The sequence below is a fragment of the Canis aureus genome, chromosome 11, assembly GCF_053574225.1.
Source record: "Canis aureus isolate CA01 chromosome 11, VMU_Caureus_v.1.0, whole genome shotgun sequence".
NCBI lineage: Eukaryota > Metazoa > Chordata > Mammalia > Carnivora > Canidae > Canis > Canis aureus.
This window is the reverse complement of record NC_135621.1, coordinates 24,196,801-24,223,308: the sequence shown is the minus strand read 5'-3', so window position 1 is coordinate 24,223,308 and position 26,508 is coordinate 24,196,801. Positions and strand designations below refer to the sequence as shown.

Here is a 26,508-nt window from a genome sequence, read left to right as displayed (position 1 = left end):
CCGTCGTCTAAGATCCTCCTCGACGTGTCTGTGGCCCTAACGTCATCCTTGATGCTCACGGGCATCTCTAACTTAAGGCGTCCCACGCAGCTGGTACCCGAAGCCGCCCCCGCCTCTGGGTTCCCATCTCAGAAAATCCCATCAGTATATCCCCAGCGGCTGGGTCCAGGGTCCCCCCTCTTCCTTACCATCCCACAGCCAGTCTCGAGGGTGCTGCCCCTGCTTCACCCCCTCCTCTCCCTACACTCCTGCGCCCCGACCTTCCTTCTGATGCACGAAGGCACCGGCTCTCTCTGCCTCAGTGGTGTCGGGGGGCCTGGGAGGGCTGGTGGCCCAGGAGGCGGACGGGGCCGGTGCCCCACAGACACGGGCTAGGGGCTGCTCCGGGGGATAGGGGGTGGTGAGGGTCCCCGGGGAGCTCGGGGATGCTTCATTATCCAGGCCCCGCTCGCAGCCTTCCTCCCGGCAGTTTGCCCTCCTGACTTTGGGACATTTCCTGGGGGAGCTTGGGGTCTTTAAACATCTCCAACATGGGCAGCCCTGGTGGCTCAGTGGTTTAGCGCCGCCTTCAGCCCAGGGTGGGATCCTGGAGACTGGGGATCAAGTCCCACGTCGGGCTCCCTGCATGGAGCCTGCCTCTCTCTTTCTCTGTGTCTCTCATGCATAAATAAATAAAATCTTAAAAAAAAAATAAACATCTCCATCCTGAAGGTTAATGTTTAATGCTGCTTTGGTAAATATTTGATGCCAGTGCTTTCACGAGAGATTGGAGTTTTGCATTAAATGCCACCAAGTGCTGGAGGCGCGTCCTCTGCCGCCTCCGTGGCGGCCCCACCTCCTCATGCTCCACAAAAGTAAAGACTCCCCCTTAGCCTCCTGTTAGGAATTTTTCAAGTGCTTCCCACATCCATTCCGGGCCCCGATCAGCGCCTCCATTAGCCAGAGAGAAGGTCAGAGGGGTTTTAAGTTGGAAGATACTGTAGAAGCATCAGGTCGCACAAGGAGGAAGCGGAGCCTGGGGGGGTGGGGGTCGGGGGACAAGGCTGCCCGGGGTGCAACCACAAGCCAGCAGCGGGAGGACGCCAACAAGCAGCCGTGACTCCCGGCCCTGGGCTCTGTTCCGGGCACGGGGATCTGCAGGGGACTGTCCCTGGCTGCACCCCAGCCAGTGGGCACAGATATGGTAATGGACCATGTGGGCCTGGCTGTGATGGGAGTGGGGAGAAAGAAGGGGACCCCTCTGGAGGAGGACGGGAGGCCTCAAGGGAAAATCCTGCTCAGCCTGAGCAGGATTTTGAGGGATGAGTAGGAGCTCGCCGGGGAGCCGGAGTGGGGAACCCAGTGAGGTGAGCAGGCGTAGATGCGAGTCTCATGGGCAGAGATGGGGTCAGATCCATTCCGTGTACCCAGCCCTGGCTGGGAGCCCAGGCGTTGGTCCCTCTTTTGTAAATCCTTATGAATTAATGCACCTCCAAGCTCTGGGGCTGTTTATACTTTGCCCTCGACCATCCATGGGTCCTGGTCCCCTGGCCCCAGCCCTGTCCAAACCTCTGTGCTCCCTCCTGGGGGCCGCTGACCTGTTTTCATGTACTGCACCCCTGGGCTGCCTCAATACCCCAGCCCATGCCCCACGCCCTTCCTTTGCCTTCTGGTTGGCGGGAGGGGCCGAGGCTGGAGCCAGGGTCAAACCTGAGCATGTGAGTGTGCACATAACACACACATTCATGCACACACACACTACACACACAATACTACATATGTATCATACACAAGGCCCAAAGCATATATGTGCACTACCCATGCACACACACATACATGCCCCACAACAACACACAGCACATGCTGCACACGCCCACACACCTGCTACCTACACAGGCTACATCCTCTCTCACACACACACACACACACACACACACCCTAGTCTTGGCTTTCCTGGCTGGCCCCAGAGCCAGGGAGAAGGCTATATATGATGGGTAATATGTCCCGAGCACACCCTCCCTCCTGCGGCCTCTGGCTGCCCACCTGGCACACACTTGTCTGTCCTGCACCTCTGGCTCCCGACCACCTGGGACCCGCCCCAGCCTCAAGATGCACACTCAACCTTTAGAGGTCCTCTCCCGTCACGCTGTAGCCAGCGACAATAGGCCCCACTGTGCCGTGCTTGCCACCCCTGCTCCATCTCTCTGCCAGCGGTGTCCTTCCTACCTGTAGCAATACGGGTCATCACTCACATCAGACCCTACAGCTGCCCAGGGTGCCTCCTTTCCCTGCCCCCAGGTCCAATCCTTCCATAATCCTGGCTCCAAAATATTTCCAAATCCGTCCACAGTCCCTAGCCTAAACCCCATAGTCTCCTCCCTGGAGCACAGTAACAGCCTCCCCACGGCCTCCCGCCTCCTTCCATTGGCCCTGCTGACGGCGGGGGTGGGGCTCTCAGCAAAGCTCCCATCTGACCAAATCACTCCCTGCTGCAAGTGCTCTGCTGCCCTATGTTTTCCTTAAACTAACCAACACGATCTCCCCATCAGGACAGCCACCCCATGGGGTCCTGTGTTTCCTCCCTCGGCCGATGCCATCAACCATGAGATGCACCATAACGTAAAGAATGGCTTTTGGGGTAATAAGTAGGCAGTGCTCCCTAAATTGACTCCTCGGCTGGGGGATACGTCTGGATGCCAGAGGCGATGAAGATGTGCCCCTTAGAGCCACGTAAGCGATGGCATGGGGCCGGGCCCCAGCGGGGACACAGCCGCTGAGCTGTCACGGAACAAGGCATGTATTATAGGAAGTCCTGTTTCCTCACTCTGGGGCAGGGGAGGTCAAGAAGGGGGAGTCGAAGGCTCGGAGGAGGATTACTCAGCTACACTGGATGGGAGAAGGGGACCTACCTGCAGGGGGCTGGGAGCGGAGGGGCAACTGAGGGGGCCCGGGCTCCATGGAAGGGCCCCTGGGGCGTGTCTCTGGGACCTACGGCCTGCGGTCAGCAGCCAGGAAGAAGGGCCGGACACAGACGGGGAACGTGAGGACACACTGGGGCCCGGGCTCCTCTGCCACCACGCCTCCCGGGCCCCGCGATGCTGGTGTTGGGCTTCCTGAAACTCAGAGCGCTCTGGCCGGCCTTACCAGGGATGTGGATCCTGGGATGTGAAGACCCCAGGGTCACCAAGCTGATAACAGAACAATCCAGCACAACATCCTTTTTCCTTATCTGGCTGGAGGAGCTGTGACATAAGCTCTCAGCAACCTCAGCTTTGGGGGGGCGGGGGCAGGGGGTGGAGGAAGCCTTTGGCAGGGGGCCCTGTTCCTGCTCACAGAGCGGACGGAGACAGGGAAAGGGGACCCTTTGAAGGTCCTCCGCACATCCTCAGATTGCATCCCAGTGATTCCCCTGCCAGGGGGGATTATTCCCTCCCCCGCTGATGTCTCAGGGAGGTGAAGCAGCTCTTGCCCAAGGACACACAGCTGGGCAGGCGCCTCGGTGGACAATGGGGTCCTTGGGCTGCCACACCAAGAAATTCCTGGGGCCATAGGTCCCAGCACTTGAGGCTGGCTGGAGCCATACCTTGAGTCGGCAGCCCAGGCACCCTGGCAAGGAGCTCCCCCTGGTACCCCCCAGGCACCTCAGAAACATCAGGGCATTTAGGAGGGGTGGGCGCCCTCCCGGCCCACAGGCCAGCCTTGGTTTCCATCATTCTGACGGCGGCGGGATGCCCAGGCTGGGAGTGTTTCGCGGCGCCAACGAGCATCTATTCTTGGAAGCAAATATTTTCAGGGTTAAGGCCAGAGTTTTAATGACGGAGGGAATAAAGAAGGAAAGCTTCCCTGGTCCTCCCCGGCCTGTGCTGAAGGAGACGAGTTCCTGGTTCTCTCGCCCGGAGCTGCCTGATTTGGGAGCCAGGCCGATAAGAGCCCCCGAACTAAATGCTTTGGGGCCACATAACAGCTGTGAGCTGGGCCGCGGCTTCCCTTCGTGGCAATCGTGAGGCCTCCACGAAACCTGGGGGGGGGGCAGTGGGCAATGGGATGGGGTTCCTGTCCAATTGACATGAAGAAGCTTCCTCCTTTCCCGCAGGCAGGGCTCCCCCAGATGTGCCGGGCCTCCGTGCAAACATCTGTGTGCTGATTGCTCGCTCAGACTGGCATCTCTGTTTAAACAGGAGCTGGCCGCAGTCACCGGGTTAGGGAATCGTAATTGATTCCAAACTAGCGAGCTGACTGGGCGCGGCGCCCTGGGGCCAGGCGGCTGAGAGTGTGGACAGGACTGCAGGAGCCCCCTCCAAGGATGAGGCCCCCTGGCAGATGCCACCGGGAATGGGGCGCCCCGTGGCTGAGCACCTGCTCTGTGCCAGGTTCCTGGGGGAGGGGCTCCATCTCTGTCCCCTGAACGCCCCCATTTTCACAGCCAGGCAAACGGGCCCAGGAGGGGCAAGTGACTAGCCCAAGGTCACAGGCCTGCGGATCTGGTTGGCTGTCCCCCCCCACCGGCTCGTCCACCCCACAGAGTTGCATCCGGGGCCCAGAGGCAGTGCACTTCTATCTGGAACTTGAGCTGGAAGAGGTGTCTGCAATCAAGTCCAGTCTAGTTCATTCTGGATGTGCATCTTCAAAGAGACTTTTCCAGAACCTTCTCTAAGGTCTATCCGCCCTGTGACTGAATACATTGATTTTCCAGGTGAAGTAAGTGGCCAGGATTGATTTTCTGTACATCACTGGCTGGTGTTCCTTTCGGAGGGTGAGGGGGCTGTGCCTTTTTTATCTTTTATTTCCTGTACTTGGCGCAGGGCATGGCCAACCCTCAGCAAGCACAGTTGAAGGAGTGACTTACGGGTGTCCCGCCACAGCCTCACAACGGTACACACTGGCGCTGAGAAGCAAAAGCAGACGGGGGTGGCGAGTTTGCAAAGGGGCGGCCCAGGATGTTCCCTCGGGGGACCGAGGGCCAGATGCACGACAGGTAGTTCTGACCAGTCCTCCTGCCTTCTCATCTCCCTTTGTTTCTTTCCTCCAGAAAGAACCAGGAACTGGAAAGAGTTGATCAATCTCCTTTCCAGAACCACCTTGCCTTTTGCTCCGGATACAACTGCCCGGGATGCCTGTCTATGGGTGTTCCTGGAAGTACCAGGATCCAGTTTCGCAAACATATAAGGACATGTTCACTTCTCTGCACAAAGATTCACAGACCATGGGGCAGGCAGATGGTCGGAGGTGCTGAACGCACGAGCGTTTGAAATGTTACATGCAGTGGCATGCCAGTCAGCAAACATTTAATGACCAAATCTTGAGAGCAAAAAGCCCTGATTTGTAACATCTGCTGCCCATTTCCATGGTGTAAATACTGTCAACGTGATGTCAGCGTTGGGAAGAGATGCACAAGAGTCAACATTATGTAAGCTTCATGGCACAGACACAAGAGATAAAAAGCTCAAGAACATAGATGGTAAGAAATGGAGCAAAATCATGAAGAAGTGATGAGTTGCGAATGCCTATTACTTTTGTGTTTCATAGAATTTATTTAATTGTCGGCTAATATCATTTAATTTTTATAGAGGCTGTATTCAACAACAAGTTCACGGAATTCCTAAAAAATTAACTACCAGTTCCTGTGAGCCGGTGCAAGTAGGCCCCGGCACACCTTGGCTATGTTTGTACTTTGTTTTAATGCATATTAGGAAAACTATAACCCTTAAACCAAAGATGTGATTGCTTAGAGCAAGTCTGAGTTTTCGAAAAAGGCGACTTGGGATCCCTGGGTGGCTCAGTGGTTTAGTGCCTGCCTTCCGCCCAGGGCATGATCCTGGAGTCCTGGGATCGAGTCCCACATCGGGATCCCTGCAGGGAGCCTGCTTCTCTCTCTGCCTGTGTCTCTGACTCTCTCTCTCTCTCTCATGAATAAGTAAATAAATAAAATCTTTAAAAAAAAAAAAAGGCGACTTAATTTAAAGTCATTAAACGTGTATTAAGTAAACAGCACAGGGGAAAGAGATACCGACAAGAGGAACACCCAGAAGCTGAAGTCTGGAAAAACAAAAGTTGCCTCATTGATATGCCTTCAATTACCACCGGCCTTGGGGTCACAGTAACATAGATGGGCAACCCACAAGAGAGGATATGCAGTTAATAATGAGTGAAAGGAAAGGTGTAAAGCCTCGCTAAAAATCAAAGAAACGCAGACCATATAAAAATGAGGGCACCCCATCCTCACAAGCTGCTGCTGGGGAGGAGGCTGATACTGGCACAGAGAATCGTACAGCTGTCACATGCCTCGGCTCAATCACTGCCCTGCCTGGAATGTATCCAGAGGAAATAATTCATAAAAGGGAAAACTGTAAACACTTAAAGGTGTTTATTGCTGCCCCTGATTTTCTGGAGTATGTTTACCCTCTTGCAACATTATTTGTCATAGCAAAAACAATTTGGAAGTGGCATGAATGCCTCGCCATAGGGGGACAGCTCAGTTAATGCTAGCATGTGGGACTTGGGCTACTGGGTAGCTACTAAAATGATATTTAGAAAAATTAAGTGAAACCACAGGGTAATGGCTAATTGAATGCTATGCGAATATAATTAGAATGCAAAACGATGTGCACGTCATTACTAGAAAAGTATTAAACCACGTGCAGAAGAAAACAGAAAATGCAAAACACCCATAGTTGTGTGTGTGTGTGGGGGGGAGTGCTATGTGGCCATTCTTCTCTAATTTACTCTGATCGTAATTACAATAATTACGATCAGGATTTATTGAGGCACCTGGCACCTGCTGGGCCCTGTTATAACCCTCGCAATCATCCCAAGGCAAGTCTACTTGAGTCCATTTTACTGACAGCGAGAGTGAGTCTAAGTTAAATAATTTGCCCGAGGTTCCCCACTGCCAAGCGGAGGCACGGTCTGAGCCCAGCTCTGACTCCAAGACTGTGTGGCTGGCTCCTCTGCACATTTGCTGGAGTGCGGCTTTGAGAGCTTTCAAGTAAAGTTTTATTTAAAAACAGCCTGTGTGTTGCATTTCACCTTCTACGCGGCTGGGTCCCCCTCCAATGGGGCGAGGTTTCTACAGGAAGGCCACAGATAGGGAGCCGCCAGGTGGATGGATGGGGTCACTTGGGTGGACAGACAGGATCACCTGGCTGCCTTGGCCCCTCCTTGGGGCTCCAGAGAGATTCTGAGGGCCAGAAAGACCTTCACAGATGATGCAAGAGGGAGGACGAAGACCCAGCCGCCAAACCAAACCTACCACATGTCCCCTGGAGGCTGCGATACAGCCTGTTCTGGGTCAGAACCTGCGAAAAATTTCCAGTTGGTGTTGGGCCGAGGCCAGAGAGGGTTTGGTGTGCCAGGCCTCATGCGCTTTGGGGGATCCTCAGCATCCTGTGCCAAGGGAGGGAAGGACCAGACTTGTGCAGAGAACCCCTGTCATCGGGTCCAGCATGGGGCCATGTGCTTTGTGAGCACCATTTGGGGTTTATTCTCTTGGCGGGTGAAGTACAGGCCGACACTGCTTCCCACTCCACAACTGTGGGCTTTGGAGTCAGCTGGACTTGGGTGTGAATCTAGCCCAACTCAGCTGCTGTGTGGCTCAAGACAAGCGGCTCTCTCCTCCGAGCCTCATTTCCTCCTCCACACACAGAGTTCACGATGACAGCTGCTTGTTGCAGCTGCTTAGCTCAGCAGATCCTCAAGAAGTGGGAGGACCTATTACCAACAATAATAATATAATTCATTCACTGATCTGGCACTTAACAGGTGCCTACCACAGGCTGGGCACTGGGCAGATAAGGACACATCCATTCAACACTTGGTGTTGAGCACCCAGTGCTGGGTGCTGGGGTATGGCTGAGCACAGACAGACCAATCCCAACTCTCTTGGCATCTCCTTACAGCAGAGACAGACAGCAGACAAGAAAACAAACACAGCAACAGGTGGTGAGCACCAGAAGATGAGAGAGGATGCGGGTGGGGGCGGGTACAAAGGGATGGCTGTGGTGGGGGCTGTGCTATTTTATAGATCTTGGCCAGGGAAGGCCTCTCTGATCAGGTGACATCTGGGCAGATGCCTAGTAGAAGGGAAGGAGGGAGTGGAGCAGGGATCTGGGAAGGGAGAGTTTCAGGCAGAGGGAATGGCAGGTGCAAAGGCCCTGAGGTGGGACTGAGCTTGGAGAGCTCCAGGAACAGCAGGGAGGCCAGTGTGGTTGGAGCAATCTGGGGAGATGAGGACAGAGGGACCGGGACGGGTATCAGATGAGGTTGTGGGCCATTGAAAGGATTTGGGATTCATCTTCTAGAGAGAGGGGAGACATCAGCAGGCCTTGATTTACATTTTTACAGGATTGCTCTGCTGCTGTGGGCGGCAAAGGAACGAAGCAGGACGAGACTTCGAAGGCCCCGCCTCAGTCCGGCAGGAGGATGGGCCAGGTGGGTGGTTTCGGTAGAGGGGAGTGGAGGGTGGATTCTGGGTCCGTTTTCCCAGTGTCCCGGCTAGGATGTGCGAAGTGGCAAAGAGTCAGGGATTCCATCCCGAGGAGATGGCGGGAGGGCAGAGGACGCTGGGTGTGCCCACTGAATACCTGAAGGGGCCGCCTGTGAGGACTCAGGGTTCACAGGGCCGAGTCTGGAGTCGGTGGCGGGGGGTGGTGGACACAGCAGTGGAGACAGACCCAGAAGGCAGGTGCAGAGGGACAAGTCTGGAGCTGTCAGGGCAGGTGGGGCTCCCGCGGGTGGAGACAGAGAGAACAGGGTCAAGGTGGGAGCCCTGGGCCTTGTGGTGTGGACGGCTGGGGAGACGAGGAGGCGGCAGCAAAGGGGAACCAAGGTGGGGCTGAGAACCGCGAGGAGCGGGACCCAGGGGCTGGAGGTCCCCCGGGGCTCCCCACTTCTTACTAACCTCTCCCATCCTCTGCGACTTAGCTTGAGCTGCATTCTGCCCACGTGGCCATATCTCCACTTCCAGAAAACTCCTACGTGTCCACTGAAACCCTTTCCAGTGTTGACTGCTCCCTGGGCAGCTAGCACTCAGCCCGGAGGGCTGGGGACCCTGGGACAGCTGACCGCTGTCCTCAACATCACAGAAAACCCGCCCCAGTCTGACACAACGCCGGGGGTGAGAGGAGGAACACTGCGGGGGCGGTTTCTGCGTCTCCTCTTGCTGAGCCAGACGGTGCTGATTCTATCGTTCTGCGTTCCAGGTGAGGGGACTCTGGCTCCCACACCTGCAGGAGGGATTCCAGGGATCCAAAAATGGGGGCGCAAGATCTGAACCCAGGTCTGTCTGCCTCTAACGGGTTTTGCATCTAAACACTGTTTCCTGCCCATAAAGAAAAATAATATAAATAAATAAATAAATAAATAAATAAATAAATAAATAAATAAATAAAATAGAGCATCGTAGCAGGTGGGGTCGTTCCAACGAGGCAGGAGGCTTTGGGAGCGAGTGAGCCAGCGGTCCATCATGGGCTGTGGTCGCCTGATGCCCACATCTGGAAACCCTCTGGCCCTGGAGGCGCAGGGGCCCGGCTCGAGGCAGAGCGATGCTCCGAGGGGCGGAGGGAGAAGCACTGTGCATGTGCGTGTGTGTGTGTGCGTGTGCGTGTAGGGGGTTCAGAGGCCTCTGGTGGCCTGAGTCAGGGAAGTGGGTCACCGACTTATGAACCATCATCTCTCAACGGACGGCTAAAGCAGCCAGTACAGCAGCGTTAGGAAGCCTCCCCAGTAATGCAGCGAGCTCGCCAAGACACAACGTTAAACTAAAAACCCAGGATACGCAACCTGATGTGCAGATGGCAATGGTGTAGACAGGGCGCTGCCGGGGATGACGCGCTACGCCGCGGGGAGGGCTGAGAGGCTGATAGCTAGGCCTAGGCCTCAGGACCAGGTGCTCTGGCTCCGGGCTGCCCAGGCCCTCTTCGCCCTTTCCGGGTGACCCCGGAGCCTACGAGGACCCCGGGGCAGGGTGGGGGGTGAGAGGTTGCAGGACCTGTGTGGGTTCCACAACTCAGGAGGGCAGACGCGGGCTTTGAACCTTGGTTGCCCGTGGCTTTCCATCCAAACTGCTTCCCTTCCTCCGACCCCTCCCCTCTGCTCCAGTGGTGTGGGGTTTGCTGGTTGTTACAAGCGGGAAAGTCCACCAGCCTCAGCCCCGGTCGCTTTGGATGTGGTCTGGTCCTTTCTCCTGGACCCTGGGGCCCGGTCTGTCCTAAGACCCCTGAATTGGGGTCTGTGTCTGGGTCTTTGGTGGCCCTTGGGGCAGGGAAGGAGCAGGAAGAGAGAAGACTTTCAGGGGGGCCTTTCTGGCCTCTTGTGCAATAGCATCAGTAAAGAGGTTCTCACCAGAGAAAGGAATGTGATTATCCTGTTAGAAGGAGAACGTTGAGATGCACTCTGTCCCAGGACGGCTGCTCCCTGCGGGGACCCCGAGTGTCCTGACCCTTACCCGGGCCTTTGCACGTGTTCTTCCTCCCACCAGCGACACCCTCCCCCCTTTATATTTTTGCCCAATTATTACTCATCTGTGAAGAGCATTCCAGCTGTCGCCTCCTCCAGGAAGCTCTCCCGATGCCCCGTCTGGACTGGGTACCCTCTGGGCTCCCTCCTGTCAAAGGAGGCTGATGGCTCACTGCCATTATCTGTCCCTGGGTCAGCCCAGCTGAACGTCCAGGTGCCCGGCCCGGAACAGGGGTGGGAAGATGGGCTCCTGTCCCTGCTGGTCTCTGGCCCAGGATTGGACCCCACACCTCATCGTCCTCCCCCTCTGCCCCGCGAGGGGCTGAGCACCTGTGGCACAGCCAGCTCCCAGCCAAGGCTGCCTGGGGCATCCGAGGCCCTCGGGCTCTGTCTCCTGTGTCCTGCCTGCCTTGTCGTGTCTGGCTCCCTGGCCGAGGGGACCAGGGGGTGGACCTGGGCCTGAGCGCCGCGCAGTCCTCCAAGCTGCCCAGTGTCCCGATGCTGGGTGCGCCTGTGACCAGGTACCTAACCTCACTGTGCCTCGCTTTTCTCAGCTGTGAAATGGGGGGTTCATCAAGTCAGCATTGGAGAGCTGGGGACACAGCGGCAGACCAAGCAGACAAAACACTCATTCTCACATTCCCGCGGGGGGTGGGGGGTTGGAGGACACCCTGCCTGAGTGCTCCGCGTGGCACCTGCTGGGCTGCGATCTTAAATGTGCTCCCTGGCACCAAACCCCAGCATCCCTCCTTGGGCCAAGCCTCCCCCGGGGGCTGAGGAAGGACTGGCGGGGTGAGGGCGCGGCTCCCGGAAAGGAATCAGCAGCAGCCTGCGACGGGCTCAGGGGAAGTGCTGAGACTCAGGGAGGGCCGGCAACCTGTCTGAGGACACACCGCACGGTCACCCCCGACTCCGTGCTGCCCGCTGGTCGGGGGGCAAGAGGATGTGCCTTCCCTGCGGACGGGGCCGGGGTGGGAGGAGGGGGGGATCCTGGGGGACAGGCTGGGGGCCTTCCAGGCCGGCTGAGAGCCACGGGGCCTGAAACTCCACCCGCACACAGACACTCCCTGCCTCCTGAGTTCCAATCACTGACGCCTCCTTGGTATTTGATGTCATGCCAACCGTCTCCCTGTCTGCCTCCTGGCTTTCTGGAATTCCTTGCCGTTGGCCCGTGGCCTCCCACGGAAACCACATTCCAAGAATCTGGCCGCGGGGCCGGGATCCCGAGCTTTTTGGGGAGGAAGGGTGTGGGGTTGGGTGAACTCCGGGCACCCATGGCGAGGCCTCTGAAGAGTTCTATCGAGAGCCAAAGGGTTCGGGTTTGGGGTTAGGGAGGAAGGAGGTGGGACAGGCTGCTGTGGGGGCTTTGCTGGCAACAGGGGCCTTGGGGCTGAGAGGCGCCCCACGCATCGGCCCACAGTCCAGTTCTGCCTCGGGCCACATGACATCTGCAAGCCTCTTGCAATGTCCAGGGTCCCTGTGGTCTTTACTGGTGCTGCTTCCTGTCTGAAGCGGCTTTTCCATTTTGTTCCAACCCAGTGACCTCCCCTTAGCTCCCCAGGTCTGGCTCCACCTTGCCTCTGCCTCCTCCAGGAAGCCTGCCCTGACTCCTCCCCACCATGCAGTTCGCAGAGGCCTTGTCCAGCTTCTCCAGGCACTTTGTGTAACTGTGGCTGTCCTCTGTCCTGCCCTGGGAGCCCCTTGGGCGCAGGGCACCCCTGCTGCCACTAAAGGAACCTCCAGGACCCGTCAGAGCCTGATGCAATTTGGTTCTACAGGATCTTGAGTGATCTGAGATCCTTCTGTGCCCACCCAAGCCCCGCTCTGGCTGGGGCTTTGCTGGCAGGCCGGGCGGACTTCGGGGAGCTGTTCCTCTCCTGTCTAAGGGGCCAGACCCCCCACCCCAGACTCTCTGTCCTCCTTCTGTCAATCCGGGCCCAGGAGTCTCAGAGACCACCCTGCAAAGTCGCTCCCAGCTCTGGCCCTGCCACTCGAGGGGCGGCCCCCAGGCCGGCAGCATCGGTACCTCCCAGGCCCAACCCGGACCAGTCACACCAGAACTGGCAACTCTAACAAAACCCAGGGGACTGAACGGCCATTCAAGTTTGAGATACGCAAACAACACTCTTCCCAGGCCAAGTCAGGAAGTTTGCCCTGAGTTCTGAAAGACGGAGAGGCCACGGGGCCCGGGCGGCCTCCTCTCCTGTCACTGCCTCATCCCTCAGGCCCGAGCAGGGCTGGTGACCTCAGGAAGGTTTTGAAGGATGAATAGGAGTGTTCCCCAGAGAGGTGTGACTCGGCAAGGGCCAGAGGGGGCGCCAGGCCTGCAGGGGAAGGAGGGAGGCTGGGGACAAGGCAGGAAGAGGCTCGGACTTCTCCCTCTGTCTGTGTCTCTGCTTCTCTCTCTCCTCTCTGTGTATTCTCATGAATAAATAAAATCTTAAAAAAAAAAAAAAAAAAAGGAAGAGGCTCGGAGGCAGGTAGTGGCCTGTGGCAGTTGGCTCAGGGTCCTCCTTGGTCCTGGGAGACCTGGGACAAGGAAGGTCTGGCTCAAGCCCAGGGATTTACTGTGTGGCCTTGGACAAATCGCTTGCCGTCTCTGGGCCTGTGTTGGCTCATCTGTAAAAGGGGATGATAACCCCACTGTGCTCAGTTCCCACTGCAGGAGTCAGGGGGCAGCCAGTGGAGACAACTCTGGAGGGCAGCGTCTACACTGTGCACGCAGCCACGGCTCCCAGTGCTGTTCACAGGGAGGCTTCAGAGAGAGCAGTGGGGTGGGGAAGGCTTTGGGGGCCAGGCCAGGGGCTGAGGCCCTGCAGGAGGGGGGTGGGAGTGGGAGGGAGCCTGGGGTTTCAGGTGGGCACTTGGTCCTCAGGACGAGACAGCAAGGATGACAGCGCTGCACCTTGGGAGGGTCTCCTGGCAGCGCAGGCAGGAGTGAAGGCCAGGGCATGGAGGCCCCAGGGCCCCAGGGGGTGCCCTCTGTTCCCCTTTTGGCCATGAGGGCCCCTGGGGCGGGCAGGAGTCCTGAGTCCCAGTGTGAGGGGACAGAGGGGCGTTCCAGCTCAGTGGAGGAGAAGCTGTGCACCCACTGTGCACCCTGAACCCAACACTGAGGTTCCTGCACTGGCCTGGGCTCGGGTTCTGGCTGAGGGAGGGTGTGGCCCAGTGTCAGTGATGGTGGGCGGGGCGGGGCCAAGGACAGACGGGGGGGGGGGGGGGGGGGGGGGGGGGGGGGGCGCGGGGGGTGGTGCTGGAGCCTCAGAGTGTTGGCTGAATGCTCAGTCTGAGTAGGAAGTGAGGGAGGGAGGAGAAGAGGGAAAGGGGAGGGGAGGGGAGGGGGTGGACAGGGAGAGGGAGCGGAGGAGGAGGAGGGGAGAAGAGGGAAAGAGTGGAAGAGGAGAGAGAAGTGAGGGAGGGGGAGGGAGGGGAGGAGGGAAGGGGGAGAGGGGGGAAAGGGGAGGGGAGGGGGAAGAGAGGGAGGGGAGGAGGAGAGAGAAGGGAGGGAGGGAGAGGGAGGGGAGCTGAGCTGCAGCCCAAATTTCAGGTCCTGCTGCTCCAGGAGCTGGAGGAGGGCAGCGTGACCCGAAGTGCACCCCCCCATGTTTGAGAGACAAGAACAGCAGGCAGGTGCGCAGAGAACCACAAGGGCGCCTTGTCCCCACTTTGGGGAGGACGACGGGAGTCAGGGGAGGGGGAGCTGAAGGCAGCACCCCGCAGGCTGGCCCACCACATGGATGGGGAGAGCCTGGCCATCCTGCTGCAGAGGCAACCAGGCCTCGGGCTGGTGGCCAGAACCTGGCATTGCTGGGGTGGGGTGGGGGCAGGGGCAGGGGCAGAGATGGGGGCAGGGACAGGAGCAGGGGCAGGGTCTGGGGCAGGGTCTGGGGCAGGGTCTGGGGCAGGGGCTGGACAGAGTGGGTGTCTGGGGCCACAGAGCAGAGCCGGGCTGGGCAGACATGGGCCTCCTCCGTGGAGCCCCCGGGGCTGCCTCTCCTGGGGGCTGCTTCCCTCCTACCCTCCGGCCTGGGGTCCTGACCAGAGTCTCAGCCCCCCGCCACCGTGGCCGAGTCCCCAGCAGAGGCCCACTGGCTGTGGGGTGACACTCAGCCCTGGGGTGGGGCCCTGCCTCAGTCTCCCCTTTGCTGGGTTACCCGGGGTGACCCATTGACCTCCCCCGAGCTCCCAGGTTCCACATCCAAAAATGGGGCACAACATCCTTGGCGCGCAGGGCAGACAGGAGAGGACAGTGGCCGAGGCCAGCCATGTGGGGCGCTGGGTGAGCAGGCAGGACCCTGACCCCCTTGACCTGCCCGCCTGAGAGGCCACTCGGGCTGATGACATGGGGCCAGGCAGCAGGCCCGGCCCCTCCCTGAGGATCCCCCCCTTGAATTCTCAAGATGGTTGTGACCTCTGGTGTCTTCATGGGGAAACTGAGGTGTGGATGGTTGAGGTCGCAGAGCCTACCACTGGTGCCAGTGGCTCGTGAACCCGGGGCTCAACCGCAGCCCCAGGCAGACCTGCTGCTCCCAGCCTCCCTAGCAGGGCTGCTAATACCGACACCACCCACTTGGTAAGAGTGACGGCCCTGGTGGCGTCGGTGCCAAGCCCCGCACAGAGCCTGCGACAGGAACACGGCGGCGACCGCTTCCCTCTCCCATCCCCTGTTTCTGTCCCTTCCTGCATCCCTGGACCCCGAACGCCTCCCTCCCCCCCCAAATAAAAACTCCGAATAAGCACATGGAACCCCAGGGTGCCATGAACCTAATGGAGATGCAGGAACCCAGGTGATGCGTGTGAGTTCGCACCCCTCCTCCCGCCCCCCACACGGGGAAGGGTCTGGTGTGCGGGTGCCCCGGCCCCTGTGAGGAGAAACCGGGGGCCACGGAGGGAGAAGCGTCCAGGCGCCAGAGGTCCTGGGATCAGTGCATGGTGCAGGGACGGACAAGGAGGGAGGGGCCGCCGAAGGAAGGAGTCCTGGAGTGGGGGACAGAGAGAGAGAGCGAGCCAGCCGTCTGCGGGGGCTTCTGGAAGGGGCCTGGGGGCTGAGCAGCCTTGTGCCCCCGAGACGCACTCGTGGTGACTGTTCAGCGCCCCGTGGTGGCTCCACGGCTGTGACACCAGGTCACGGCTGCGTCATGCGGGGCTGGGGTGTCCAGCCGGGTTACGGTCAGAACGGCAGGCAGGGCAGTCAATGGCCTCGGCCGTGGCGGGGGGCAGGGGCAGGATGGGCCAGGGGGCCTGCCAACCAGGAAGTTGTGACCCAAGGGGCAAGGTGACCGGGGTTCCCAGGTGGTGGGTGAGGAAGGGGAAGAGCAGGGCCTCTGGGCAGGAAGGAGGTGGCTCTGCTGCAGAGCTGAGTGGTGGGGGGATGGCTGGAGTGGGGTGCAGGAGCCTGAGGTCCCCAGGCCCTGGAGGTGAGGAGCAGGGGAGCCACTGGTGGGATCTGTGCCCCAGGGGGACGCATCTCTGCCAGGCCAGGGACGCAGCTCAGGCGGCTGTTTGGAGGACCCAGGGTGACAGTTTGGAAATGAAGCGGCACAGACTCCAGCTCTTGTTCTGGTAGAAGCTGTGAGTGAGAAGAGCCCAGCCCTGCCCCAGCCACACACCCGTGACACCCGGTGACACCCTGGGGGCCACACCACAGTGGGTCGCAGCCCGGGCTCTCTGCCCGGGACACCTGCTCAGACCCCCTGGCTGTGCCCTCCCCCATGCACTGGCTCCGCCCCCAGGATGTGTCCCATCCTCCGACCTTCCGAGCTGGTTCACCCATGTGTGGGGTCTCACGTGTCCCGTCCTCAGTGCCCAGCACACGGTGGGAGGTAGGGGGTCTCCGCCAGCACAGGGGCGGCAGCCAGAGCCCTGCTGCGTCATCGCCCCGTGACTCTGGGGAAACCATTCACCCTCTTCCCCACACCCCCCCAACCCTGGCACCAAGCCCGTGGGGTTGGAGCCAACACAGTGCCAGGGACACAGCAAGTGCTCAACAGATGCTGCTGCCACCACAGGCAGCCACCAGGAGGCCAGCAGCTAACCAGGGCTCGCCGCGCCCGCCCCTCTCCCCGCCTCGGGTAGAGGGGAAGCCCAAGCAGGGAACCCCTCGCCCAGGGTCACCCCAGGTTGTCGAGGGCAGAGCAGGAGCTGGGAGTCGCCAGGTGAATCCTTTATCCCACATCCCATCCTCGTGGGCTTCTGATGACCTGTTTTATGGGCGCTCACGCGCTTACAGGGGTGCCATCCTGGGTCCACAGGGTGGGAACCAGGGGGACACGAGGAGCCCCGAGCACCTAAATTAAACGTCTCCCACTTAGGCCACAGGGCTCGGTCCCCTGTTGAGACCTGATGCACAATCCCAACAAGCTTGGCAGGCTCAGGGGGGCTCAAGGCATTCCAAATGGGGGGGGGGTCAGGGGTAAGGGGGTGGGGAGAGAGCCATCGCTCAAATGAAAGGATCCCTGCTCTCCAAACACCTGGCTGCTTGTAACGATGCTTTCCAGCGGTTCTAACTCTGGTACCTCAGGCACGACCCCCCAGGGGTTGCTGACCACTGGGCTCTGCGGGGAGGAGACCCAAGACCTCATGCTGACAAACACCCCAGGTGTGTCCCCTGCCACAGAAAACCCCGCTGCCGCCGGGTCAGGCCGGTTTCACGCGTAGCTCTGTGCGGGTTCATGCCCTCCTCTCTGCTCCTCAAGGTTTTCCACCCATTGCCTTGACCGGGGGGTGGGGGTGGGGGGAGGACCCAGGGGACCGGCTCAGTCGGCATTTGTCAAGCTGAGCTGAACAGGGCTGTGTTTTTGTCTTCTGCGTGACAGATGGGGCAATTACTCGATCAATAAGCTGATTTAAGTGCATCTTATTCATTATTTAAGTCATTTATTATTGAAAAGGTCGCTACCTGCTGGCTATTCGGTCCGTGATCCTCATCCTCATCGAGCCTGGTTGCCTCCCCCAGCAAGGAAGCACCGACGGTTAACCGCGCACCTACTAGGTGCCAGGGGTTTAATTTAACCCTTGGGGGACCCTGGTGGGGGACCAGGCTCACTCTCTCCACTACTCCCCGAGGACTGGAAGGTCCCGAGGGCTGAGGTTATTTGTCTGCACACAGAGCTGGTAAACGGCAGAGCTGGGACTCGAACCCAGGTCGGGGTTCCCGCAAAGCTCATGGACTCAACAGTGATCGCTGTGCTGAAAACGCGTGCGTCTGCGGGCAGGCGGGCTCTGCGACGGATCGTGCAGCCTGGGCTCAGTGTTGGGGTGCCCCGGGGTGACGCGCCCCACGTCCCACATGCCTGTGGCTGCAGCTCGGTTTCCGACCTCTTGCCGGGGTGGGGGGTGGTGGGGGTGGTGGGGGTGGTGGGGGTGGTGGTATCTGCCCTCTGCCTGGCTCCTTGCTGTCCTTTGTGCCGGCCTCCCTCCCAGGGGGCTCCTGCTCCAAAATGTACAGCCCTCCTCCCTCCCTCCAACTCTTCGGGGACGAGGCTGGTCATCCCCCACCCCCCAGGTGCCTGGGACTGGGCGGAAGTGAGAGCCACGCAGCCACGCTTCTAGGCTGACCCCCTGACACCCCACCTCCCTGGCCGCCTCCCTTCCTGTCCCCTGAGCCATCTCTAAGCAGCCTGCCTCAGGGCATGGGAACACAAGGAACCAACCCAGGAACAGGCTTACTTCCTAACTTCACGCTGAGAAAGCTTAGCCCCCGACCCCAAACACCCATTTGCCCCGTTTGACCCTGAACACTTGGGAAAGCCATCCAATTGCCCCCTTTGCCTCGGCAGCCGGGAAACTCACAGCTCCATCCACCGCTCGGGGGCCATCACCCCCACATCAGGCTCTCGGGCGTAAACCCGCACGCCTGGCTCCCCAGCTCCGTTTCCACCTCGCGTTGTTGACTCGGGCCCACGGGCAACCTCAAGTCCTGCTTGGCCAATAAGATACGCGCACGATCGGGTCATCGGGGAGCCAGACCCGCTGTTTTCCCAGCTTGGCAAAGCCCAGTGATCCACCGCGGCGCCGGGCCCCGACGGCAACCACTCACCAGGCGGACGAGCTCTGGAAGGTCATGAGCGGCGGGCTGTGGGCGTCTCCCTGCAGCGTGTGCACGGCCGGGGGCGCCTGTGGCAGCAGGCCTGGCGGGGGCTGGGGCTGCGGGGTGGGCTGCCCTGGCCGGGGGGGCCGGGCAGGGTTGCCCCACCGCCGGGGGTCCTGTTTCATCCATCGTCCGTGGATGCCCCACCGCGCCAGGTAAACCTTGCAAATGTCGTAGTTCATTGCCGAGTAATACAAAAGATCCAGGACCAGCAGCATCAACACGAAGAAGCCGTAGATCCACACTCCCAGCAGGGCGGTGTAGTTGCTGGGGGAAAAGGGAGACAGAGTTTGAGGGGCGAGAGGAAGCAGCCCCCAAAGACGGAGCCCACCCACGGGGCCACCTGGGGGCACCAGCGGGGAGGGGCTGCATCACCCCCACCGCCCCCCTGGAGCAGGGAGTCTGGGTCCCCCCTCCCCACGCCCACCCTCCGCCCTCTCTCCCCCACCTGCCTGATAGCCTCCTCCCAGATCCTTGGAATCCACCGCCCCCCCCCCCGTCCCTCCTTCTGCCCCAGAGCATCTCCCCCAGGATCTCAGGGGGGCCCCTCTCTGGGAGAGGCTTTGGAGAGACCGTCACCCTCGGGTCCCTCCCGACGTGGGAGGGGCCAGCTGTCTCCTGTGCCTGCCCCCTGGCTCCTGGCTTAGGAGGTCTCCTGCATCCCTTCCTGCTTCTTCCACCCCTGGTCCCCCCACAGCTCCTCCCTAACCCCCTCCGATCCCCCACAAACATGGGACGTCTGTTGTCTGAGGACAAACCAACCCAACTTCCTGAGCCCGTAGGCCCCTGGCCCCCAGCATCCGCCCTGGGCACCCTGGGGCACCTCACACCCACCTGTGCTGCCGAGAGCTCACCTCATGCCCCCCTTCCCCCAGGGGGGGTTGCTGCGCCTTCTTCCCCACCCTCCCCGGGACCAGGCTGTCTGGCTCCATCTGTCCGCCTCCCAGGCCGGGGTCCGAGTGTCCCCTGGGTGCCAGGGGGGCTGTTTCTGGGGCTGGCCGGTGCAGCCGGGGCTGCTGTGCTCCCAACGGTGCTCACCAGGGCCTACAGCTACCTAAAGGGGCTGATTTATGAATCACCCAGACACCGCCTCCGTGTGCTCGCTGCTGCGGCATCTGCTCAGGTGGGTGTGTGCCGGCGGGTGGCACAGGCCACACACTGCACGGGCAGAGCCAGTGTCCAGCCTCGCAGCCCCTGCTCGCAAGGAGGGGGCCCCACCCCCAGCTCCTGCCCAGACCGGGCCCCTTGGGGTCCCTCTAGACCCTGCCTGAGGTGGGAGAGCACAGGCTGGTGCCGGGAGACCCGGTCCAGGGTCTGACTTGGACCAGCTGTGCTGTGTGGCCTGGAGAACCCCTATGTGTCTCTGGATCTGCAGGACATGACTGAGGCCTCTTCTGGTCTCAGTTTACCCCCTGCCCAGCTTTGGCCTCAGCAGTGAGGCAGGGGCTGTTGCCCTCTGACCCCTGGGCCTGGACCAGGGGCTGCTCACTTTTGCCCACATGTGCTCTTTGCCTGCAACACCACCCCTCATGTTACTTAACCAAATCCTCCCCCTTGAAAACTTGGCTCTGGTGCTTGCAGCCCCTCAAGTGGGAGGTCTCGGTATCAGACACTCAGCGTGGAGCTGGCCCTGGTAAGTGCTCAGGCCTTGGTGTCTGCTTGAGGGCCTGGACGCAGCTGTGTATCTGGGCTGCCCCCTTCCCCTGTGCGGCCCCACCTCCAGCCACCACCCCTGTGAGGCCTGCAGCAGCCTGGGGGCTTGTTTACACTAAGGTGTGAATGACTGACAGCCAGGCCCCAAGCCGCCTGCCTTCTTCGCCTGGATACATCTGGGTGTGATTTCTGTAGGACAGCAGAGGCTGGCAGCCCGGCCTGGCTCGCGAGGGCAGGAGGCCTGGGGTGGACAGAGGACGCGGCCTGGCTCTGGTCTGCGGCCCTCCTGACGTCCCCAGCACCCTCTCTCCAGGCTCCCCAGAGCCTGCACAGCATGGGCATCTCTGCAAGCATCAGGCCTTTCCCTGGTGGTTCCCATGGCAGCAGCCTCAGGGCTGAGGGAGGGGAGTGGGAAGGGGGAGGCAGGGCAGCTGCGTGCAGATGCTGCCCCGCAGAGAGGGAGCGGAGGGAGCTGGGGGCGGGGGCTGGGCCACAGCTGGGCCTGGAGCCAGCAGGACTGAGACAGAACCATAGCGAGGACGGTGGCAGGCGTGCGCGCTCCGCACGGGAGCCCGGTCAGCACGCTGAGCAAACGCAGAAGGAGGCGTTACTGCTATCACCACCATCCCCATTCTAGAGATGGCAAACTGAGGCTCGGAAGAATTAAGAGGCTCATCTGAGATCCCTTGAGGCTGGGGTCAGGGGGCCACTGCTGACACACGTGGGGTGTAAGGTGAGCTGGCGACGATGGTGGCCTGATATAATTAGCTTCCCGGCTACATGTTACCTTCCCTCTACGTGTTCGTGTTCGCTAATAGTTGATAGCCCTGCTGGCCATCACCCCGGCAGTGGTACCGGGAGGTGGCAAACGGGACAGTCTGCCCCATGCACAGGCGAGGAGGTGGGCGCCGGGCAGGCAAAGTCGCTGTTGGGCTGGCGAGACTGGGGACCTCAGAATGGCCGACCCCCGGCCAGCATCTTCTCGCCAACGCCGCCCTACTCTCATCTTCCCACCATAAACTCTTTATAACCCCCCTGAGGTTTGCCTGGGTGCGACTTCCCTGACTCGAGCCTCTCCGAGTCACGAGTCATGGAACCTCACCCGGGAGTGCTCCCCATTAAAGCACTCTCGAACCTACCGCCTGGCTCTGCTGTCTTTAATTTTCTCCACCAATCATTAAAAGAAAACTCAACAGTCACCAGCCAGCTGGGAAGTGGCCGCACTGGGATTCGGACCCAGGTCCATGTATCCCCGGGGTGTGCTGAATCTTGGGAGAACCCCAAGGTCCTGGCCACGTGTCCAGGGAGGGGTTTCCTATAGTTGCGTGGTGTGGTCCTCTTGTCTGGTTCCCGTGTACCAGGACCTGAGGACCTGAGGACCTGGGGACCTGGGGACCCGAGGACCCGGGGACCCGAGGACCCAGGGACCTGAGGACCTGGGAACCTGAGGACTGGGGACCTGAGGACTTGGGGACCTGGGGACCTGGGGACCTGAGAACCTGGGGATCTGGGGACCTGAGGACCTGGGGACCTGAGGACCTGGGGACAGACTCCAGTCCCCGCCCCCCGAGCATCCTGCATCTCACTGTGTCACTGCCTTTGCATGTGTGCATGGGCCCTGCTGGGCCTGCAGGTCCCTGTCGCCGCTGGCTGCTCCAGCTGGCCTTTGGGGGGCTGAGGGGGGAACGGGGGAGTGGTGACTTGCTCCCTCTGCCCTCCCCACTCAGGAAACGAGGGGTGCACCTGTGGGAGATGCCGCATGCGTGGACTCCCACTTCCCTGCAAGGGAGCCCACGCGGGAGTGGCAGCTGGCTGGAGGGCCCAGGCCACAGATGCCATCCCCAGGCAGCTCTCCTGCCTTTCTCGGCCTGACCTCCCCCATGGTTGGCTGGCTGGAAGCATTCTGAGTTTTTTAATTCAATTTTTAAAATGTGATCTGGAAATTAATTCCATCCAGATGCAGGGGGCTTTGTGGTGTCCATGCCTATGTTGTGTAAAGGGCAGGAGATAAAACAGAGGCTGTTTTATGGGGCAAGATGTGAAGCCAGCCGAAAGCCACAGATAGCAAATTTTCAGTGGGTTTGGGGATATTTACTGAGTCACATTCTTTGGGTGTCTCCCAAGTGATAAACAAAAACCCCTGCTGGAGAAATTAACCGAATGCCTACTGTTACAGGAGCAGGTCCATCAGCCAGACGGGCGGCTGGGGCCGGAAGTCCCCCCACCAGAGTCCACGGCTACCCAAACACTCACTGTCCCTCCCTGCGTCGTCCTCATGCCTCTCACCAGCCTTACTGGTAATAGGCTGGGCCAAAGGATGTGCTTCGGCCAACAGACTGTGAGCAGCCGAGTTGTGGCTGCTTCTGAGCAGAAGTCTAAGAGCCGCCTCGTGCTTCCACCAGTGTTCTTTACCCTCTGCCACGGGGACATCCTGCCCCAGATGGGGTGCGCTCCATTGGCCTGGGCCACAGAACGCTGCACGCACAGAGCCGCAAGTGATCCCAGAAGGACACAGAGCGTGAGCCCAAAATAAGCCCTTGAGCCTGGAAGCATGGGGATTTCGGGGCTGCTCATCACCGAGCGTGACTGACCCAGGTGACTAATGCACCTGTCCCCCACCCTGCTGGGCCCTGTGTGTGCTGTGCGACTACAGGCGCCTTTTCACCCTGGTGTAAGGGGCCAGGGGAGGACCCTCTCCCTAGATAACACCTCTATGTGGATCAAAGGTGCTGGGAGGCCCCTCGCATTACGATAAGTGCTCAAAATTGTTCATTTGTTTCCCTCCCCCTGGCTTGGCAGAGAGCATTCTGATTATGAAACAGCATGATTCTAGAAAGTCTTTGGTCTTTAGAAGGCTGCCGGTGGGCACTCGGGGTTGGTGCCTAATGGGGCCTGACGGGGCTGAAGAATGGACAAGAATATCCGGAAGCTTCGGACCACACTCAGGGGCTGCATCTAGCACTCGAAGTATCTGGACGGGGCTGTGAGGCGGGCAGGACGGGCCCCGCGGGAGGAGACCCAGGGCTCGGGGGCTCTCAGGTCCTCCGGCGCTGGGGAGGGAAAGCTCTGGGGGACGGAGGCTTCACGTGCGGCCAAGGGAAGCACGGTAATGCACGCAGGCCGCCCTTGGAGCCTCAGAGGCCCCTTCTGCCTCCCCGGGATCCCTCCCACTGTCCGCCTCTCGCAGCACCTGCCTGGCCAGGGAGCGCCCACTCACCGCCCCGCGCCTCCGCCGTCCCGCGGGCCCGGCTGGTCGGGGCTCAGGGTCCCCGGCGCCTGGCGAGGGAAGGGGCGCAGCGCCGCTCCTGAGGGCCCAGGGCCTGCGCCCGCTCGCCGTGGGCCGCGCTGCTTCCCTCGCTCTGCCTGCCTTTCCGCCAGGCGGCGAGAACCAAAACAAACCATTCTGTTCCTCCAGAAAAACACAAATAAATAAGTCATCAGAAGCGCTCTCCTTTTCCCTGTCACCAGCCCTGCCTCCTCGCTGATTCACGGGTGGGGTGGGTGACGTGGGCGGGTGCCAGGCGCCACGGCTGCTCACGGACCCCGGGCATGTTCCAGAAGCCCAGGGAGGGTCCGTGCCTCCCGGGGCCACGTCACGGGTCTGAGAGAGTGGAACGTCCGGTCCCTTGGCAGAGACCGGCTGCGTACCCTGCCCCCCCCAGACAAGTCCCGGCTCTCTGGGGTAGCAGAGCCCCGAGGCCGGAGTCAGGGCCCCATCCAGGGGGCTCAGGGCCCCGGTGGGCAGGCCGGTCCCAGAGGTGGACACCACCCGGAGCTCCTTCACATCGGGGAGCCCCCTCTCTGCCGTGGGCTCTGCCTGGATGCAAAGTCCCAGTCTGGCTCCCTGGGCTCAGGCCTGCTCCCCAAGTCCCTGAGCTCGGGCAGCGGCCTCCAGGGCCTCTGAGCTGAGCTCTGAATCCCCCGTCTCTGGGTGACGCTGGCCTCTCTCCTCATCATGGCTCCTGTGGTGTCCTCTGTCCTTGTCCCCAGCACCGGCCATGAGTACAGACTCAGCCTAAAGCCCTCAGGGCCCCCTGCCACTCCCCTCCACCCCTGCGGCCGTAGGAGGTCCCCAGCCCCTGCGGCTGCTCCCCCTGGCTCCCCTGGCACTTCAAACTCAGGCTGCAGGGAACCCTGCCTGGAAATGCTCATTCCTCTGGACCACGTGGCTCCCACCTTCGTAACAACTTCTGGATGCAGGGAAATCCGGCACCAGGCCTCCCTACAGGAAGCACAGGGACAACCGGCGTGCTACCGCCTGGGGGAGGAGCACAGCCCCTCTCTGGGCCTCCATCCACATCTGTGGGAAGGGAGGCAGGGGGAAGCTCGACAGAGAATAACAAGGAGGAATCCCTCCAGAGCAGTGGCTCTCCGCCAGGGCAATCCTGCACCCTACGGTTGGCAACATCAGGAGACATGCTGGTTGTCACAGCCAGCTGGTGGGGAGGGGCTGCTAGCAATGTCTCGTGGGTGGTGGCGAGGGAGGCTGCTAAACGTCCAAGGCACGGGGCAGCCTCCCCCCGCAAAGAAGGATCCAGCCCCAGGTGTCAGTGGTGCTGTGCTGGGGATCCTCACTCTAGGGCCTCCCCACTCAGATCTGCCTGGGCTGGTGGAGGCCCCAGATTCATTTAAGCAGCCTCCAGACCCGGCTTGGCGCTTAGCTCCATCATCACACAGCCTCCCCATGCCTCGCCTTCCCCGTGTGTGATGTGGGCTCAGGATGGAGCCCACGGGTGCCTTCCGTGATATGGCAAGGACAGAGCTGAACGCAGAGCCAGCCCCATGCCGCGCACTCTGTGAATGCTTTCTGAGATTAAAGAATTCGAGCTAAGCTAAACTTCTTCAATATTTCCATTCCTCCCCAGGGGGAATGGCTTTATCGTATGGCCGAACTTTTCCTCGCAGCAACCAGGCCCCACGGTGCTGAGAGGATGGAGTATTCTGTGTGAGATCCTGTGGAAATGTGCAGATTATAGAAACCTGTGGGCTTCAAAACAAGGATCCCAGACACCAGTCGCCAGAGCCTCGGAGAAGTCTGCTTGCTTTGCCAAGCCTCTGTCTTCCGTCTGGCTTTCGGCCGGCAATGACTGCACTCCAGGGTCTTAACCCCACTGCTGGCACCTCTCTCCACCCTTGGAGAGTCAGTCTTTGGTCGTATAAAAGGCTTGGGTCAGATTCCAGGCCCGGTTCCAGCCCTTGTGATGGACAGGACTTGCTGAACGACTTCACACACAGAATTATTCTAAGGCCTGAGCAGATGGCAAGATATTCAGGGGAAGCACCCATGCATTTGAGGAAGGAAGGCTGGGGAGTCAGCCTCGGTGGGAGGAGGGAGATTTGGATGATAGTCAAGGAGTCTGCATCTCCTGCCTGACCACAGGGAAAGGAGATTTCCCCTGAGTGAGCACGGCACAGTAGCAAAGCATTTAAGCCCCAACATCAGACAGATTGGGGCTCAGGCCCCCCCACAGTGGTGCCACCACTCCCTTCCACAGTCGCTTAACAAAACTCTCCTTCCAAATGAACTTTTCCTCATCATGAAAAAAATATATAGCCACCCAAGAAGTCAGCCTCAGGCTTATTGGGAACGTATCTGAAGTGGCCCAGTCAATATCAGGAAGAAGATGAGTGCTTGATAATTCCAAAGATGGCTTTAGAGGTACTTGCCAACATGATTGGACAAGAAAAAGAAGTGAGGCACAAAAATTGGAAGGCAGATAAAATCATCGTTGCTTGCAAGTAGCATAATGGGAAACTTAAAGGAATCAACTGAAAAAGCATAACAAAGATAAGAAAGTTCAGTAAGATGGCTGAGTATAAGCTTCATATTTAGAAACTATTAGGTTTTGTCATCTATTATTTTTTTTAAAGATTTTATTTATTCATGAGAGACACAGAGAGAGAGAGGCAGAGACACAGGCAGAGGGAGAAGCAGGCTCCATGCAGGGAGCCCGACATGGGACTCGATCCTGGGTCTCCAGGATCAGGCCCTGGGCCGAAGGCAGCGCTAAATCACTGAGCCACCCGGGCTGCCCAGGTTTTGTCATCTAAATGAGAGTCAGTTGGAAGATGTAATGGAAAAAAAGGACCCTATCTATAATAACAGGGTACAAAGAAGTAAGTGGGAACAAGTGCAAAAGATATGCATACAATATCCATGAAGATACATTCCAAAACACTATGCAAGAACATCTGAACAACTGGAAAGACCAACAGATCTTCCTCAACTTACGATGCGGCTATGTCCCAACAAGCCAGTTGTAAGTTGAAAATTTCATTAAGTACACGCTGCATTTACTACACCCAACCCACCAAACATCACAGCTTAGCCCAGC

At 59.7% G+C, this 26,508-nt stretch overlaps 1 protein-coding gene across 3 annotated transcripts in view; it reads right to left on the bottom strand.

The window, feature by feature from the left end:
- The window catches only part of SHISAL1 (shisa like 1), a 74,443-nt gene that overhangs the window by 16,637 nt on the left and 31,298 nt on the right, over positions 1 to 26,508 (bottom strand). For all 3 annotated transcript variants that reach the window (XR_013388960.1, XM_077914168.1, XM_077914167.1), the window contains exon 4: positions 18,470 to 18,787. Coding sequence is in view for 2 of the 3 variants with exons in the window: in XM_077914168.1 (XP_077770294.1) it covers positions 18,470 to 18,787 (318 nt within the window). In the remaining variant the exon portion in view is untranslated. The remainder of the gene's footprint in view (positions 1 to 18,469; positions 18,788 to 26,508) is intronic.